General features: G+C 47.5%; 1 protein-coding gene across 1 annotated transcript in view; it reads right to left on the bottom strand.

Moving 5' to 3' along the window:
- Positions 1–19,276, bottom strand: part of PAPPA2 (pappalysin 2) — a 170,531-nt gene that overhangs the window by 44,730 nt on the left and 106,525 nt on the right. Inside the window, exons 13-16 of the mRNA XM_077825344.1 lie at positions 17,934–18,102; positions 13,124–13,301; positions 10,714–10,927; positions 2,265–2,433 (exon numbers count right to left, since the gene is read on the bottom strand). Of these exons, the coding sequence (XP_077681470.1) occupies positions 2,265–2,433; positions 10,714–10,927; positions 13,124–13,301; positions 17,934–18,102 (730 nt within the window). The remainder of the gene's footprint in view (positions 1–2,264; positions 2,434–10,713; positions 10,928–13,123; positions 13,302–17,933; positions 18,103–19,276) is intronic.

The raw sequence follows: 19,276 nt of genomic DNA, 5'->3' as shown, positions 1-19,276 counted from the left end.
TGCAATAGTCCTTCTGCAAATTGCCCCAGCAGCAATTAACCTTTCATTTAAAAACAAGCAGAATTGTTGACAGTACAAATTGTTTTCTTCCATGAGTATTACAAGAGTGCGTGACAGTTGCTGGCTGGGCTGGCCCTTTTGGGAGAGTGAGCTTAGCTCCACTTGGGACCCATTAGCTGCCTCCCAGGGGCTGGGTTTTATTGGTCCTCACAGTAACGCAGCCAGAGGTTATGGGCCTATTGCAGGAGTGGGTGGGTGAGATTGTGTGACCTGTGATGTGCAGGAGGTCAGTCTAGAGGATCACGATGGTCCCTTTGGTTCCCAAAGTCTACAAGAGCCCAGGAAAACCATTGCATCACAAAGGCATTGACAACAGACCTGAGATTTCCTACAACTGGATGGGAGAGAAAGGAATCCCAGGCCAGGTGCTTACAATCTAACCCAAATATACCAGAATAAACAGATCTGCAGAGCAGCTGCCAATGCTACATCTGCATTCTGCTGTCACAAAGTTGGCTGGCCCTCCAAGGGGAGCTGGCCTCAGTGCCACCTGAGCCGAGTAATTCATCTCCCAGGGATGGCTTTGAGGCCAGGGATCAGGTGATAGCAGGTTACCTGGCCCACAGATCAAGGGTCAGTAAGCAGCTCAGTACTTCTGTTCCTTCATGAGCATTCGAGCGAGTAAATTTTCATTTGCAACATGGGCAGAGAGCATTGCAAATACCAGTGCAAAGAAACATTCATGGGGCTCTGCCATGGAAATGCACTCACACCCATTTTGAAAGGCTCTCCATTAGTTGGATGCCAGATTCAAACAAACAATTCTGAATGTCCACAGACAACGTTGGCTCCTCTTGTTTATTGAGGGCTTGTCTACACAGCGAGTTAGCACATGGCAAGCTAGAGTGTGGATCTACAGTGCACTAGCTTGCCGCACACTGACTCGCCATGTGGACCCTGCTACAGTGCACAAAAAGTTCTATACAGTGCTCTGAAGTGTAGACCAACGTCTAGGTCACCCAATTAAGGGACACACCAGTGCCACGTGAGTTAGGGAGACAGTCTTTGGGCACCAACAACAGCTAGGAAATGCTCACCATGACCAGTGTGCATATAAATATAGGAGAAAAATTCTTTGCAAAATTATTTGTTGAACAACTGTAAATGACAAACTAACCTTTAAAATAAATTACAATGGCTTTGCAGATATTTTGTGAACAGAAGACAGGCCTACATTTGTTAAATACCTGTTGGGTTGAATTATTTTATCCTGAATAATTCAAGCAGCTTGCAGGTCTTGTTGCCCAGGGCTGGGTAATGCATGGGGCTCAGTTTGGAACGGAACAAAATTAGGACACAGACTTGTCTCCCACTCTCCTACATCAGGAGCCAAGGTGCCCATTTTAGCATTCTTAACTCTCATCTGGCCCCTATGGTTTGTGTGCACGCACACAACACTTCAACAAAATAAAGCAGCGTAGCAAGACGACTGAGGTGTGGATCCTACAGCTATTGTGCTAAACAGCTCGGTAAGTCATGAACTATTGCTCACTTTCAGCTTTGCTGTTGGTTTGTATATTAGTTCATGTCCCCCTTTTACAGGAGATGGATTGGGTCAGTTGCAGAGCATTGTGATAGATGCTGGTTTCTGATGCAGGCACCAGCATCTGTCCCAGGTAGGCCAGGAAATCTAGGCCAGTTTCTGCTCTAAATCCTAGGAGTTGCCTTGATGTCCATTCAGGCCAAACACAGAAATCCAAACTTCATTTCAGCAAAGCCCTTAAGCATGTGCTTAATTTTAAGCACATGCTTAAGTCCCCTTCAAACTTCAGTACTTTGCTGAATCAGGGCCTGTTTCCAGTTCTCCTTTACTTTGGCCCCAGTTGTTCACTAAACACACATACTTAACTTTAACACATGAGAGTTGCACACGGCTAAGTGTTCACATGATTAAGGCCCTCGTTTCTACTGAACTGACAGAGAGAAAAATTCCTCTATCCACCTGCAAGACTCCAGTGTAAATGTCTCTGGCAGGCTCCCAAGGAAATCCCATCCTAGATGCTGATTGCAGCAAGTACACCATGGATTTGCAGTTCAGCAAATAAATTCAGAACCAGGGCACGGAATATCCTTTGCAATGCATCTCATTAGCTAGCCACGCTGCTTTCAGGCCAGCTCAAAGCCATACCCAAACAAGGTCGCCAGGATGTCCTCCAGCAGGCTTGCTGTGCTCTTGCATTCCCCCTTAAAGAAGTCATTCTTACCCTTTTGCTCTGCGGGTTGCAGCGGAGCACACATTGGGTGTCTAGCTCAAAGCCATGGGTACAGTTGTACATCCCCTCAAAGACAGGAGGGGGCGGCTCGCACAGCACTGGGACGCAGCTGCCTTCCTCCCAGACTCCACTTTCCAGGCAGTGGATCTTCAATAACTTTCTGGAGAACACATGCACAAGACAGTTACTGTACCACACACCCAAAGGGCAATCCCAAAGCTGCAAATGCTCACCTACGAAAGAGGGCGCTGTTAGTTCTGTGGCTTCAGCTTACGCCTTTTCCCCTGGACTAAAGGAAGTTCACATTAAGCTCCTGGCTGGAACTATGTTCAAGCCCACAACATCCGCTGATCAACTGCGGTGGGAGCCAGGAGAAGGGAAAGGGAGGGGAGTGGAGAAGAGAGCAACAATACCCCCTGCAAGCAAATCTGAGTGGATGTTTGGCAGCTTGTGTTATTAGGATTGCCAATAATAATCAATATTGAACAACATATAGTTCTGCAAATAGAGCTGCCTTCTCTGAGCATAATATCAGAGAAACGACATTAAGGCCTCCATTCAGCAAAGCACTGAAACCTCTGCTTGAGGCCCAGGGTTTAAGCATGTGCTGAAAATTAAGCGCATGCTTAGGTGATTTGCTGGATCAGGCTCTGACCCATTTAGGCCCCACTTCCACAACACACTTAATCACATGCTTAAATCCATCCCTGTTCAGCAAAACTCTTACCTTTCAGCATGTGCTGAACTCTCCTTGATTTCAGCATGAGTTTGCTGTGTTGCTTAATCAGGGCCTTAATTATCCAGGCCTTTCCCTATGTAGCACTGCTTCCTACAGCACATTTCCTAGTGCTTTGCCCAGTACAGGTTTAAATGTCCAAAGTCGTGGTGCTTCCTTTACTTAAATTGGGAGATTACCTCAATCTAACAGATCTCACTATCAGGAAACTTTTGCCTCTCTAGCTGAAATTTTCCATTCCTCAATTTCATCCCCTGGCCCCCTCCCAGCTCTTTCCCCTTGTGCCACCCTAACAATTCTTCTCCATCCATGCTGCTCAAACCCTTCTGATACATGTACTCCATCTCTGTGCCCTATCCCGTAGCCAAGCGATATATACTTGGCTCATTCAAATGTACCTCATCAGTAAATCCCTCTGGCCTCTTTATCATTTTTGTGGCTCTCCTCTGTACTCCGTCCAATTTGTAAATATCTTTCTGGTATAGGAATTGCCATACCAGAACTGACCCATATCTGCTTGTATTGCTAAAACAATATAACATTTAAATCCTTGCCAAAAAAATAATGAAAAAGAAAAATGTACAAAACAACAGTCCATTTACTCAAGTATTCTATTGCTGGCAACCATCTACATACCACATACTTCAGAGGAAGGCATAAAAACCCCACGATGCACTGGGACAACTGAGCAGTACTCGTATAATGGGGGAGAAAAGTCTTTGTGACTCCAGCCACTAATGAGTTTACACCCCTTGATGCATTAGGACTGGTAGCTCTGGTGAGTTTTACCCTAGCTAATATAATTGCAGACAGGATCCTTATTAAATTCAATGTTTACTTATTCTTGGCTGACCCTGCTCTAGAATCTTTTGACCGCTTGTAAGTCTCCCAGATTTTTTACTCCTTTGCTGTTGGACTTTTCTATAAGTTTAATGATGATTTTCATTGTCCAGGACTGATCCCTCACTTTTTTCTTCTCCGCCCCTCACCTCCAGCAGACACAGTCCTAGGAGGCAGCAGCTAAAAGTTTCTAGGACACAACAGGTAGCCAGCCAGCCAGTTTTAATTTCCTTGCACATCTCTGAGTGTGATTATCGGATCTGAAAAGCAGCCATTGTGTGCTGCAGAAATAGGGGCAGGAGACAAAAGGTTGAATCAGCACCTTACAATCCAGCTCAAATAAGGGGCAGCGCATAGCTGCTTTCCATCAGTTGTGGGGCAGGGACTGAATTGTGTCTCTGAGGCCTTGTCTACACTAGGAAGTTTTACTGGCAAAACTCTTGCCACTGACATACCTATTTCAGCAGGGTGCATTCCTATTTGGCTGCCCTCACCAGCACAGTGTGTCCTCATGGCATCAGGTTGCACTGGCAAAAGGTGATGCTAGGTTTTATATCAGCAAAAGAGCTAGAGGAGAGTCAGTATGGCCATTCTGCATGCCTCTTGCATAATGCTTCATGTAGCATGACCTTACAGCTACAATTTAGCCCTGTGTTTCTACTATAGCATTTCAGCAGGTGGCAGTGTCTCGTGAGGGAGCTAAAAGTGGGTTAGACTATAAATAAATCCTGTGAGATAAGGCTATGAGGAGGCTTCGTAAACCGGGCCTCAATCATTCAGCAATGTCCTTTAAACAAGAAGCATCCCTTTGGGCTTGGACAGTGATGTGCAAACACTCACTAGACAAACACCTGGGAATAACTGATTCAGCCACTATATGTCACTGTTGCTCTTCAAAAATGCATCCAAGGGCCTTTCAGCAGAAGCAAGGTAACTCCACAAGGAGACAGCCGGCGGTCTTGTCAACATGGTGAGTTACTGCTCAGCAACCTAAGGTGTGACTCTGCAGTGCTGCAGAGTCACACTCTGGCTTACGGTGCAGTAATTCACCACGTAGACAAGCCCTTAGTATCAAAAGGGCTGGGAGCCTGCGACATGCCTAAGGAATGTGGGATTTGCACAGGTGCCCTGTGTGGTGAGTGAGATCCTTACTCGTCACTCGCCTTTTCGCTTTGATGTGGTGCTGGAATTAACACACTGGGGCTTCCAGCTGCCTGCCAGTCTGCCCAAGCCATACACGGGAAACTCACCCTTTGTCAGACGAAACCAGGAGAGGGAATGGAGCTGGTTGCAAACACTGCAGCTCTCTGCCCGCTGGATATGAACTCCATCCACCACAGATTACTAAAGCAGGGGCTTATCAGGAGCATGCCGACTTTCCTCATAAGCAGTGGAATATTCCAGAGATAGGAAAGAGTTTGGCACCGGATGCACCCCACCCCACCACACCCGCTGTCCAATGTGAAAAAGGCACATCCTATGAATCCTAAACAATAACTATATTTTCAGGGACCTGTCCAAGGCAAATTTCTCATTTCAGGCTACTTCCCAATAGGGTTGACCTTCCCTGACAGATAGGAGGTGGCAGCTACACCAGTGCTGACGCTGCTGACCCACAAATGCTAAGCAGCCTCTTTCCAGAGAGGTGCTGAGAGGGTGGGGGAAAGACTTATAACCTGTAGCCCTAAACTTTGCTGTGCAAGAAAAACACCTTGACTCCTTCTGATCTCAGAGAGTGACATTTACTTAGGATTAGCGGGGGAAGTAAAAGCCCAAGGAAAATAAAATCAAAAATCAAGTGTTTCAAGCAGATGTTTAATGGGCAGAAGGTGAAGGCCGCAGGGAAGATTTATGAGGCCTGCAGGAGCTGCGTTTGATGTGAAAGGCATGAATGTCAGTCTCTAAAGCTCCACAAACCATGCAGCGGGGAGCTTGGCTAGCGCTCAGATGTGTATTAGAGTGGCCAGGACTTGGAGCAGAGGATCCACTGCACCGAGGCCAAGAGGGACTGCTGTAAATCAGCTGAAAGCTCACATTATCTGCCAATGGCAGGAGATTTGAGGATTCCAAGTCTAGAAGGAGAGGGGGGGTTGCTTATTGGTAAACTAAAAGACAGAAAAGCTGGGTCACTGGATTTCTGCCTCTTTCCCCTTGTAATGGTAGAGGGACCAAAAAAAACCCCACAACCACCCAGCCCCAAGCTAATGGGGTGTAAATCTTTATTGGTGCTATTAGAGATGTAAATACATGGGAGTCTGTCAGCCTATATTTTCTTTCCCCTGCTTTATGGCAGGACATTTGTATTTTATCTGGGATGGTGAATCTATGGCTTAAGAGCTAAAGCCCATGCTCATACCCAGCTAATGTAAGATGGCCCTGTGCCCTGGTGTACTCGGATGGCTCTTGGACTAGTCTGTCCTTGTTTGCCCAATGTGGCCTTTCTGAAGTGCTTCCAGCCTCTATCCTGTTAACTTTCCATTTTATTTTCCCCACATCCACCTTTCTTCCCCTTTCATGGTCTGCTTCAGTGCCCTGTAGTATTTGGACAACGCAGGGAGCTGGAGACATCAGATGTCCCACTTGAAGGGGTGCAGTTCATCTTTTCCTGGGCCATCTCAGGGCTGCGTTGAATTTAGTCAAGGGGTGAGATGCGAATCATTCTTTGGCCGGTGTCTCAAACGCTCACCCACTCATCGGCAGCTCAGCTGCTCTGGCATCTCATATCTACCCTACTAGAGAGCGAGGGGACGGCTCCAGTGTCAGCCCCTGTGGCGGATGGAAGCAACAGAGACTGGAGACAGGCAGGGGCTGAAAGGAATGTAGGCTGAGGCTATCTAAGGCACCTAGAGGATTTGGAAGTTTGGTTCCCATTAGTTTTATTCCCTTAGGAAGCTTTGCAAATCCCATCCCGAGTGAATACACCTTCCTTCACGCTGTCCTTGAAATCAGCCAGTGGAATGAATTCCTGTGCAGCAGAGGATTCACTGATCACAGAAATCACACAGGGTTCTGGCCCTTCCATTCCAAAACACACAGGCCATTGAAGTACCAATGTCGTTGAGAGCCTGGCTGGCCCACAGAAACCATTTTCAAGGGTGACCCAACCAAATTATGAGGATTCCCAAGTGGGCCTCATCCAGATGGGACATAATGAGACCCATCTCCCCCATCCAACCATCACAATCTCAAGAGATATTATCCCCCAGCCCGGCCCCTTCTGATTATTGCAGCCTTCAATTCAGTGCCCTCCAAGGAACCCCTTCTCCTCCCCTTCCCACCTCCCCTGAAAAAGGCCTTCTCCACATGAAGGCCGTTTCCTACAAATTTCCCTACTGTTGCTAACGCTGGTATGGCTAAACCACTGTCAGCACAAGCGTGAGCACTAGTGATGGCTCCCACAGCCACTGCTGTTTGTAACCCCTTGTCCGTCAGACTCGTCAGAGGGCACAGTGGTGGAGGCCTGTCTATGCGAGAGCTCCCCATGTGGCTGACTGCTGGCCAGTGGCACCAGTGTTGCCAACAGCTGGAAATCGTTAGGTTTCCCCGAGTGCAGATGCAGACAAAAGCTCAAGATGCTTCTAACCTCCCCTCTCACAATCCTCAGTCACACCATTCCAGTGTCCCTTGCAACCAAATGGTAGCAATCGCTGCACAGACCTTTAACTGTACACTCACAATCTCCTAAGGGATTCCTTGTCCTTAAACATCTCAAAAGAAGTGTCTATCTACTTGGAGCAACTCTTGAACAGCCTTTTCTATCAGACAAAGAATTTCCTTGTACATCCTGCCCCTCCACCAAGGGAATGGGAAAGATCTTTAAGGTCATTGGGGCTCTCAACTCTTCCTTATTAGAGCAGAAACCTTCAAAAGTTGGGAAGTTCAGAATGAGCATTGACAGCTCAGCCTAGATTCCCCATGTGCTGTATGTAGCAATCCAATCATTGTTACCTAATTGCATTCCACCTTTATGTAATCAGCCATGGCAGTGTTTGTTAGGGAATTAGAGGGCATCTAATCAGGAGATGAGGAGGCAGAATTTGTGTACATATTTCAAAACAAATCTGTGTGTAATTGCTTTCCCACTGGTAAAAATCAATTAAAACCAAACAAAGCAGAGGGAATTCTGGCCCAGCTGGAATGAAAGCCCCAGAATGTTCAATCTGAGGGAATGACTACGCAGTGACAATCAGGTGAATGGCACTGCGGCTGGGGGGGAGTAGGAGGCAGCATCCCACACATCTGGCAATGTGCAAGGATATGGATAGCTTCTGAAGCCACTCAAATAATGTAGGCCTGAGAGTTTGACATGCGCAGTAGTGGTCTTGCATCTGCTTAGGAAGGACTGGGAAAAAAGGAGCAGAAAGGAGGAAGGCTGGCCTTGTAGTTAAGATACTGGACTGGGACTGAGTATATCAGATCATTTCCTAGCTTGGCCACAGACTCCCTGTATGACCTTGGATAAGTTGCTTCAGGCCGGTTTTTTAAAGGTATTTAGGTGCCTAAAGAGGCAGATAGGTGCCTAGTGAGATTTTCAAAAGCATCTAGGCACCAAAATACCTTTAAAAACCTAGCACTTCCTCTCTCCGCCTGGCTTTCCCACAGGGAAAAGGAGGGTAAATGATCCTGCCTTCCTCCATCTTTTGTCTACTTGCATGATCCCCTCTTTGGGGCAGGGACTGTTTCTTAATGTGTCCATAGAGGGTCTAGCACAACAGGGGCCCTGATCCTCACTGGGGGCCTAGGAGCTACTGTCAGTCATAATCCATTTAACTAGCAGGGCAAAAAATGGATTAGAGAGGAAAAGTCTAACAAAAGCATCACTGCAGAAATATACCATCTAAAAAGCATCTATTTGCACAAGCTGAGCTGTGGGGGGAAGGTGGGTTCTCATCCTTACATAACACAGGGTTCCTGATAGCTAAAGCAACATGCTTTATTTTAAATGAATCACCCTGGGAAAAAAAAAATAACTCCGGGCCTCACTAAGATCACTGTGCATCACTAGAAGAGCAGAGAGTCGCCTACAGGGCATGTTACACCAAGTCCTCCAGAGATAAGGGAGCAGAGTTGGAGTGCAATGCGCTGTGCTCATCTCCGGTCAGCAGAACTAACCAAACCCGGGGCTTCTCTAACTTGCGCTGGGGTTCAGCCCCTGGCTGCCCAGTTTTGTGAACCCAAAGAGAGCTTGATAGATTTGCAAAGACCTTCAACTGCCCATTGTCTGTCCAGGTGCAATGAAGGGAAAGCCCCTTAACAGCTCAGTCAGTGCATTTGCCAGATTTGACAGGCTGGAGAGTGCATGGAAAAATAAAGTCTGCACAGTTTATATTGGGTATGTAAGTTACTGTGTCCCACTGATTCCAAATGCTTTATAAGCATAACTAACTAATCAGTAAACTCTTAAGTAAACATGTGTAAACCAAGATTTAATCACACATCAACAGTTACTCATCCAAGGAGTGACTCCCACTGAGCTCTCTGGGCTTTGGATCAGGCTCTCACTGTATTTGTTAACGCAGATGTTAATCAGAGACTATCTTCTTCTTCTGGGTTTGTACAGTGCCCAACACAAAGAGGTGCTGGGCCAGGACTTGGGCTCCTACATGCTATAGCAATGCACACAAATACTCAGACTACAACCCTGAAATTCACTCTAGTTTACACAATTTTAATTGCTGAGAAAGCCTTGATTTGCAATGTCGTTTCAGTCCCATGCACCTATCATTATGCATGACAATAATGACTGTACTTCTGTCTGGCTCCTCACAGTCCCAGGAACCTTAACAGTACTTGACAAAGATGTGTGCAGTAATCACTTTATCCATTACGGGGCAGGGGGAAATATGGACAACCATTTCACAGCGCACAGCAGCACTACACCAGGGAGAGCCAGGGAAGAAGAAAATTGCATCCAATTAAAGCTGAAAGGGGAGATTAAATAATCCAAAGGTAATAACTTGATTTGGAATTGAGCCAAGCCCCTGGGGGGTGCGCAAACACTGGCTCGGAATCTCTAATGACCATAACCAGCCAGACCTCAGTGGGTCTCACCCCAAAAGACACCGCAGCACCCTCTAGCACAATGGGAGGGTATTGGCTCGGTACAGAGATCAGTGCCCCCGTCTCACCAGGACCATCTCCGACAGAGGAGAAAGCATTTTCCAACTGCAATGTAATTACCTGATTGAAATTTTGCCAGGACACTTGGGTTAACATCTCTGTCCCCACAGAAAATCACCACAAGCTTTCATGCCCACGAGCAGTAAAGACATAGGTTTAATCCCTCATTTCAAAGACAGCTACTCCAGCAGCACAGTGCGCTCATGGTGGAACATCAGGTAATTACCGCCTAAGGCCCTGATTCTGCCTCACTCAGAGATGTTTAACTTTAAGCCAGTTAAGAGCCCCCCTGAAGTCACTGAGATGGCTCACATGCTTACAGGTAAGCACTTGCCTAAGAGAGAAGAGAGACAAGCCCCATCTGTGGAACCACCACTAGTACTTCTGGGAAAACCTTAGTTTTTCTTTGAGGTCTCTTGCCGAGTACAGAGCCAGTACACCCCTGCTTAGTCTGTAAGACTGGATGGCAGGACTGCAATTCATGTGCGCACACGAGGACAATGGAGATTTACATCTTGTTCCCATCAGTTTCCCCACAAACAGGTAAACTTGATTTTTGTGCAGTGACGTGTGTGAACACTAGAAAATGGCGATGAATTGTTCACACATAGGCAACCAAGCTAACTTGTAAAGCCAGCGTGCAAACATCTTTCTGTCCCCAGGGACTCTACTACAGTAAGCAATAGAGGAGAAGATTAAAGGAACATGGAAAAAACTTCTGAAACAGAAGAGCTTCAGACTTACTTTCTGGGTTTGCGCTCCATGCCGTCCGCCACGTGGTATCCAGGTTTACACTTATAGCGGCAGACAGAACCCACGTCGTGGTTCCCTTGCAGGCACCGGGGCACCAACAGCTTGGCATTGGCGACCACGTGAGGTGCATCACATTCCAGTTTGCAATAAGCTTCTGGGAGTGACCAGAGCCCATCCTCCAGGCAGGTCAGCCATTGACTCAGTCCTGACTCCATGAGAGAGAAGCAGAGCATGCTCAGAACACAGGATAATTCTAGCAGGACTCCCTGAAGCAGACACAACCCTGTGGGCATGGAAACCAGCAAGAGCTGCTCTTATACAGTCAGATGTCATTGCCAATGAAGTCAATGGAAAGAAACTCATTGACTTCACTTGACATTAGGCCCTTACTGAAACTGACCATCTGAGCGCAGTGGGAAGTCAATGGAACAACTCCTAGGGGAGGAGGGACACCTCTCTATAAAGGAATTTGACAAGCTCTTTAAACTTCCTTCACATCCGCCTTAAAACTCTCCTCTGCTGTGATGCCTGTGGAAAACTCCGCAATGGCTGGATAGCTGATTTATCATGCCAGTCACAATCACCTTGTTTCCTCATGCGTTCCCCTGTCTATTTGTTGTAGCCACCTGTTGTAACTTGTCTTAAACTGGCAGCTCTGTGGGACAGGGGCCATCAATTTGTTACAGCGTCTCATGCAATGGAGCCTTGATCGCTAACTGGGGCCCCTAAGTGCTATGCAATTAATACATCAATAATAATAACAACAAAAAACAACAACAATAGTAATAATAATAATTAAATGCTATTGTTTTCCTTAGGGGTGTGTCAGTGCTTAGCTGTCACCACAACTGGTACCTCAGAAACTCCTAAGATAAATGAATAGGAACAGTCAGACAAGCAATGGGAAATATAGCACCGTCTTCCAACACATTTCTACACCCTCATATGTGGTTCCTGTGCTGGACAAAATGGAGCCCACCCAGCCTGGAGAATTGAGCAGAAGTCTGTTCTGTCTGGCATGGCATTCCCATCACTCTTAGCTAAGCTTAAGATGCTGTGTTGGCAGCCCCTCCAACGCGTGACGGTGTTCCCGGAGGGCCAGCGTCCCAAGGAGCTAGTCAGAAGGTTTCTCCTTCCTTTGGATCTCCTGCAAGGTAGTGCCCAGGACTGATGCCACACAGATCATATAATCTATCTGTAGTATTTATTATTATTGATCTAATGCCCACCAGGATGCAAGGCACTTCAATGAGACCATGAAGCCAGCAGGTCCCTGTCTTAATAGCTTACAATCCAGTGCTTAGTTCAGTTGATGGGACTCTGATTTTATTCACTGGGCAGGCATTGTTTCAGCCACTGGAAAAGACCATGGCATTCTATAGATGGCCCTGCTCCTCTTCCACTGAAGCTGAAGCAAGCCTTCTGCTGACTTCAATGGGAGCAAGAGCAGGTGGAATGAAAACAGACATCTGGATGCACTAGGAGGTTCAATCCTGCCCTCCTTTGCAGCTGAGCAGCCCCACTGAAGGCAACGGTGTCGTGTAGGTCAAAATTTGGCCTGTTGACTATAGGCATTCTTACATGCTGCACTGCTCAGTTCATGCTGGGATCTGCAGACACGCTCACTGTCAGGAAAATCAGATTCATTGACTGTGGTTTGTACCTTCGACAAAAAGAGGAACAATTTTCCTACATTTCAGCTATAAATGTCTCGCTAAATAGGACACCCATTAAAATGATTTATTGTAGGTGATATTAGAGTGCATAAGCTAGTGGAAACTCACACAAAGCCCCAGTGCTTGGAACGGTCAGGACAATAACCCCCAAATCCCATCCATCTCCGTGCTGTAGAGACAGTAACAGCAGCTCTCTTTTCTTACCTTGGCTTCAAACCACAAGTTAGGGATTGAGGGATGTGGTGGGCAGGAAGCAACATATGGAGTTATAATGCCATAGGCTGCAGTAGGGGCCTCTGTGGCTACAAAAGGCCCTGTGCTTCCAGGAGTCTAGTGCCACATACATACACATGCCCCTCAGCCAATGTGCCATTCTTTGATTCCCCATCCGACTGTCCCCAGCAAAGCCCTCCCCCGATCCCGATTTGGCCAGCTGCACTTCTGCTCCACTCCTGGCTTCCCAGATCTATGTAAAGGAGCTAACAGAGGCTGCACAAGCACATGGGAGGGGACATTCCCATGGCTTGAAGTGGCAGGCAGCAAGTGGCCATGGAGGTTGCCATTAGTACTTGGCGGGAAGGAGACGGATAAAGCACATCTTCCCAGGCGGCCTCAGAAGACCTAAAGCCTGCTTGGCCGGCACAGTCAGAACAACACTGGTAGGGATGGAGAGGCAAAGCTCAGCTCTGAACAGGACAAGGATGGACGCTTGTGGCATCCCGTACCTTGAAGCTTAGCTGGCTTGATGCAGGCAAAGGAGCAGCGCTCCAGGAACGTGGTCCCAGTGGGGCAGGAGAACTCAGCATAGTACACATGTGACTGGTCAGGAACTCCGCAGTTCACGGGGTTGCAGGTCACGGATCTGTCCCACCTCCCGGAGTTGCATGTCAGCAGAAACTCTTTCTGAGAAGAAAACATGCCTGCTTCTGATTTTTATGAATGAGTTGTAGTCTAAAGGTAGGTCTACATGGCACAGACCTTATGGTGGCACATAGCGTACATACTCTGCATGCTCCCACAGCATGGGTATAAAAACCAGTGAGGCACAGCTTCAGGGAGGAGAGTAAAGACAAGCCTGAACCTTATCAGTATGTACCCTACATGGCTCTACACACCCGTCTACACTGCTGTTTTTAGCAGTCTAATGTCCCTTTGCCTCCCCCCTGCAGGGAAAAATTCCAGCAGCTCCCCACAGCTGGAGCCTTTCACTGAAGTGTGTAGCTACACATTGCAGCATGGACGCAGCTTGCTTGTCACTGCAGTGTGTAGCGACATGTACGCTACACACCGCAGCCAGTGGTGTGTGGCATAGGCTGGCCTAGGTTTCAAAGAATTGTAGTGTCTCTCCCTTCTTTCCTCCAGTGGGACACCATACTCAAACCGTCCCTTGTCCTGCACAAGGCATGTGCTCAGGTTGCCGTCTCCGGGAGCACAATGCATGTGTGACCCCATGCTACACAGTGAGGCCTTTGCGGTAACATAAGGGTCATCTACATTAGAGATGTTTGCAATCAGTTAGTAGTGTGGTGGACTCCACAAAACACATGGTTAACACACAGCTCCTAAGCCAGGATGTAATATGTCAGAAAACATGACTTGGTCTTTTCTACGCTGCAAAATAGAGCCTTATTTTAACCATATCAGAGGACAGCTGTCTTCCAAGCGGGTCTTCCAAGCTTATTTTGCTATTCTGTATAGACCCACAGACACGTGGGAATTTGGATTACTGGATAACCAGGAAAACAAACATAGTTAAGAAATCCCCTTTACACAACAAAAGAACCATCTGAGGCTCTGGTTACTATCTGTCAATCACATTATAACCCTGATACCGATCAGGTTCAAAATGTGGTACACCCATGTTGTGTGTGTAGTCAACCATGTTACAACCTGGCTGCAAACTCACTGAATAGCTGCAGAACAAACAGGCCCTTACGTATGTAGCCCAGTTCAGGGGCACTGTTAAATTGTGGCACCGCATGTGCACAATGCAAGATGGAGTTATATTTTAAACAATGTTTTTTCTATAGTGTAGAAATTGCAATGCAGTATCTATCACTGTGGTGGAGGACATCTGAAAGTGCATTGCACCAATTTTAAAGCCACCTATAATCCTTCGCCCCTTGCATGGGGAAGTGGGGCTGGATGGGATAGCCACTTGGATTTTCCCAGAATGCACTGAAATAAATCCAGTTGTGTGGCACATGGGTTACCCTCTAAAAATGTGTGCATGTGGTGAGCTGCATTAGCTATAACCATAACCCTGGCTACATGAAGAACGATTTCTTCTGCAGCGTAGACGAGGCCTACATGGAGCAGCACAGGACAGTGACACTTACCTGCCCAGCAGCATGGAAAATCACAACAGAAGCATTCCTAAAGCGTCACCATCCCACCAAATGCTCACCCAATAATAATGGCTCTAGCACTGCAAAACTCACCACAGGCCACTTGCAACATCCCATCTGCTGGGTCACAGCCTCAAGCCCAGCCCTGCCCATACACTTCCCATTTGACTGCCAAATGTTGAGAACTCCCACCAGGCAGATTTATGTTGTGTGGCTTCATTTTAGAGGCAAAAGGAACATTTTGTTTCTCGAGAATGGACCAGTGTGCATTACGGAACCCGCCGTCCAATGACATCTGCCTTGACCCACCTAGGGATTAGCTGGAAGGCCATATAATTAATAGCATTTGAGGAGAGACAGGGGCCAAGCAGCCCATCTAGATTCATCCATCTGCCTGATTAATCTTCATACTCTAATAGTTCTCTAAGTGCCCATCTAACTACTATTGAAGGGATTCAGAGTCGCAGCCGTGTTAATCTCTAAGGTGCCACAAGTACTCCTTTTCTTTTTACGGATACAGACTAACAAATTTATTAGTGCATAAGCTTTCGTGAGCTACAGCTCATTTCATCGGCTGAAGCTGTAGCTCACGAAAGCTATGCACTAATAAATCTGTTAGTCTCTAAGGTGCCACAAGTCCTCCTTTTCCTTTTACTACTGAAGGGAAACACATTCACAGTTGCATTGTCCATTCCAGACATGAACTGCTTCCAGCCTCAGGAAAACGTCTCCGAAACGCTCCTTATACCCACACCTATCTTCACCTCACTTCACTCTGTGTTCTCTTGTCCGGCGCCGGAGAGAGGAGTCACCTTAACAGACTCAAGTCCAGCAGTCCATACTTATTGGTACTGCAAATACAGTATGGATTGTGCCCAGCACCCTGCCAAAGGGACTCTACCTCAACCTGCAAGGATCATTTCTAGGGCAGTTCAATATCTAGGCCCTTCGGTCCTTGGTCTCCCAGCTAACAAGGGGGCTAGCAATAGTGGTGGTTTATAATACAGACCCTTGCCTGCTAGGAAATAGGCCAAACTCATGTCATGCAGACTAGAACCAGTGACCAACAGAGAAAGAAAGGCTCCATATCCTATTATCTAGCTCCTCATCCAGATTCCTTCAAATGCATCTCCCTTAACCTACTTTTTTCTGATCAAAACACAAGCAAGTACCTTGCCCTTTAACAGTGACAACACTCTGGAGACACCTGTCATTCTAGTCTCTCCCTCCGGAACTGTCATGGGCTCATGTCATCTGTTCCTCTGGTACGCCACCCAGAGCACTCTCTGGGCCTTCGCCCAATGCCACAACCATCACCTCCGCTTGGCCTTCAGTTCCTCTCTGGATAATATGCTTGTCTAACAGATTGAATTTGCAAATGCTGTATGTGGCAATTTAATTCATTCATCAGGACTGGCCCTCTGGGGTGCAGAGAGCAGCATATTGCCATACACACTGCTCAACAGCCGCTTCCCTGCTAGTGCTGCTGGACAAGCAGGGGGATGTGGCATAGGATTGACCCACAGGTCGCCAGAATAAATTCAGAAGTGAGCTGAGGCGTGGGCGAGAGGGAATTTAGCTGGGCTGAATTCATCCCTGATGTACTTCCACTGACTTTAATGGAGTTCCATCAGAGATGGCCTTGAGTCTAAGGGCTTGTCTACATGGGAACATCCAGGAAAATTAATCTGAATTAAGGAAAGGTGTGAATTTGAAGTGGATTAGTTAAAACTCACTAAACCCCTGTATAGACACTGTTAATCAGAATTAAAGTGATATTAGTTTGGTTTAATTCACTTTGAAGACTGAGGCTACTTTAATTCTGAATTTTGGTGTTCTAATCCACTTCAAATTCACACCTTCTGTTAATTTGAATTAATCTTCCTGGATGTCCCTGTGCGGACAAGCCCTAAGAGAGAGCATGGGGGTGTAACTTGCCAGGTAAGGGGATTGCTGGAGGGAAATCCGCTAATAAGGAAGGTGTACATTCAGGTAGCTCCCCTCACAAACAGCTTTTAATGTACAACTTTGTTTATCCTTTTCCAACCCCTCATGCAAATGACACCAATTTAGATATGCTCTCACTCAGTTAGATTCCCTGATGCCCACATACTGATGTCAGATTTGCACGCTGTGATGAAGTGGGGAATTTTCATGATATTTTGTATGACTATTGTGTGTGCCTCCATTTCCCCTACGTGCTGCATGTTTAACAAGGAGGTAGGGAAAGGGTGTTTGCTCTTTGCAGAGACACAGAGATCCAGGTGTGACTAGCAGAACTTGCAGTAGGAAAGGCAGACCACAGGGGAGCAGCAGGGTAACAGTGGCTGCTTTCATAGAATCATAGAATATCAGGGTTGGAAGGGACCCCTGAAGGTCATCTAGTCCAACCCCCTGCTCGAAGCAGGACCAATTCCCAGTTAAATCATCCCAGCCAGGGCTTTGACAAGCCTGACCTTAAAAACCTCTAAGGAAGGAGATTCTACCACCTCCCTAGGTAACGCATTCCAGTGTTTCACCACCCTCTTAGTGAAAAAGTTTTTCCTAATATCCAATCTAAACCTCCCCCACTGCAACTTGCTTTCTTCCCTTCTGGTTCACCTCAGTCCCACGTACATGAAATAGACTACTACCAGAGGAGAGGTGGGATGAAGGAGGCACATCTCTTCTGCATACCAGAAGAAATCAAATCAAGGGGTGATCCTGCACCCATGACAGATGTGCCCCCTTATTGAAAGTGTTCCTGTATTTGGAACCCAGAAGAGAGATCCCCAGGAAAACTTCTCTCCCCCCACAAGTATCTTTACACCCTGGGGGATATTTCTTCACTTCACAACAACATCCTTCAGTTTGGCTTGACTGGCAGCCCTGGTGCCAAACAGGCCCCAGACTGACAAAGCAGTAGGTGGCACAGGTCAGGACTGAGGTGCATTAGTAGGGCTGTGAGGGGCCCAGGTCTGGAACAGCAGTGTGCCACGCATTGGGACTGAAGGGCACTGGTCTTGCTGAGGGTGGTGGTCCTGTACTGGAATAGAGCAGGGGGTGCTGTGGGTCAGGACTGTGGTGCGCTGGCAGAGCTGGGGGTGCCCCAAGCAAGCTGGAGGGAGCTGAGTAGCAGCCTGTCCCAGCTAGCAGTCACTCAGTCAGATTGCATGGTTATTTCCACCAGAACTTGCAACCAACTCACCTCTCTGGGGCTCAGACCCTTCCCACTGCTGGACTGGAGGACAAATCCCTTCTCACAGGCAAGAGTGCATTTCATGTGTCCCAGGCCACCGGACGTGCAGTTCACCAAGGCATGGTCGAGCTGCAGTGGCATGCAGCTGCCCTGCTCCCCGCAGGTCCGGTGGGTGCAACTGTAGAGGAGACAAAGGTGGGAAAGGAGAATCAAAAGGCAGTTCCCCATGGTGGGGAATCCCAGGGCTTCTGCAGCAAGAGGAGCTCCTCCCTTGCGGCATCACAAGGGAATGCCCCATGTGCCAGCACCCTGCTTGGGATGGGTCAGCACAGTCGGTGTTCAGGGCTCCGATGTCCAGCCTAGGACAGTGCAGACAACACCATGGTTGGATTTGGGGTTCTCTCAGATTGGCAGGCTGCAAAGCTCAGCTCCTTCTACACCCACCTCTTTGGTTTCCTGGATGGCAGATGGTTAACACAGGGAGTTTCCCTGCAGTCTAGTCCTGTATTAATTAATCTGCAGAGGTGGCAGAACCAGTAGAAGGATGGAGCGAAGGGGCTCAAACCACCCCATATCCAACAGCTTCGTATTTAGGCATGCACTCATGAAGGCTTGCTCTGGGGACAGAAGATGTGTTCTTCTGCCCAGGGGTTACTGGATCCCAGCATATTCCCCATTCCCCCGACTCTGCCTCAATTTAATCTCCATCTGCTCCCAGCACACAAACTCCCACACACGAACAGTTAAGGCCCCAGTCCTATGCTTGGGCAAGAGGCAGTGCTGTCTAGTGGACAGAGCAGTACAGTGACAGCCAGCGGAACCTAAGTTCTGTTCCCAGCTCTTCCACTGACCTGCCATGTGCGTGACCCTGGACTCCTCACTTCACCCCTCTGTGCTTCTGTTTCCCCTCTCAGCCTTCACCTGTCTGATCTATTTGGGCTGTAAGCATTTAGAGGTGTGGACTTCCTCTCGCCATGGGTGCAGCACCTGGTGCAATGGGGCCCTGATCTCAGTTTTATCCGCTAGGTGCAGTGTGAATCAGACCCTAGAAACCCGGGGGAACGGCATTTTAGTTAACGAGACTGCGCAGGCACCAGGATCAGCCCATGTGAATCCAATCGCAGGATCAGGGCCCAAACGGGCATGTTTTTCAAAGCCACATTTCCAGGACTTTATGGAGCTGTACAAACACATAATAAGAGCCAGTCTAGCAAGAGCAGGCTTTGACTGCAAAAGGTAAAAATGGCCACAAAAAAAACCCCACATGACAATTTAAAAAGATCAAAGGTTCCTTTTTCAGGAAAAGGGATTGTTCCAATATTTCCCCTCCCTGAGACTGTCCCTTTAAGAAA

The sequence above is a fragment of the Eretmochelys imbricata genome, chromosome 8 (genome assembly GCF_965152235.1).
Source record: "Eretmochelys imbricata isolate rEreImb1 chromosome 8, rEreImb1.hap1, whole genome shotgun sequence".
Taxonomy (NCBI): Eukaryota; Metazoa; Chordata; order Testudines; family Cheloniidae; genus Eretmochelys; species Eretmochelys imbricata.
Note: the sequence above shows the minus strand (reverse complement) of the source record. Positions and strands in the feature narration are given on the sequence as shown.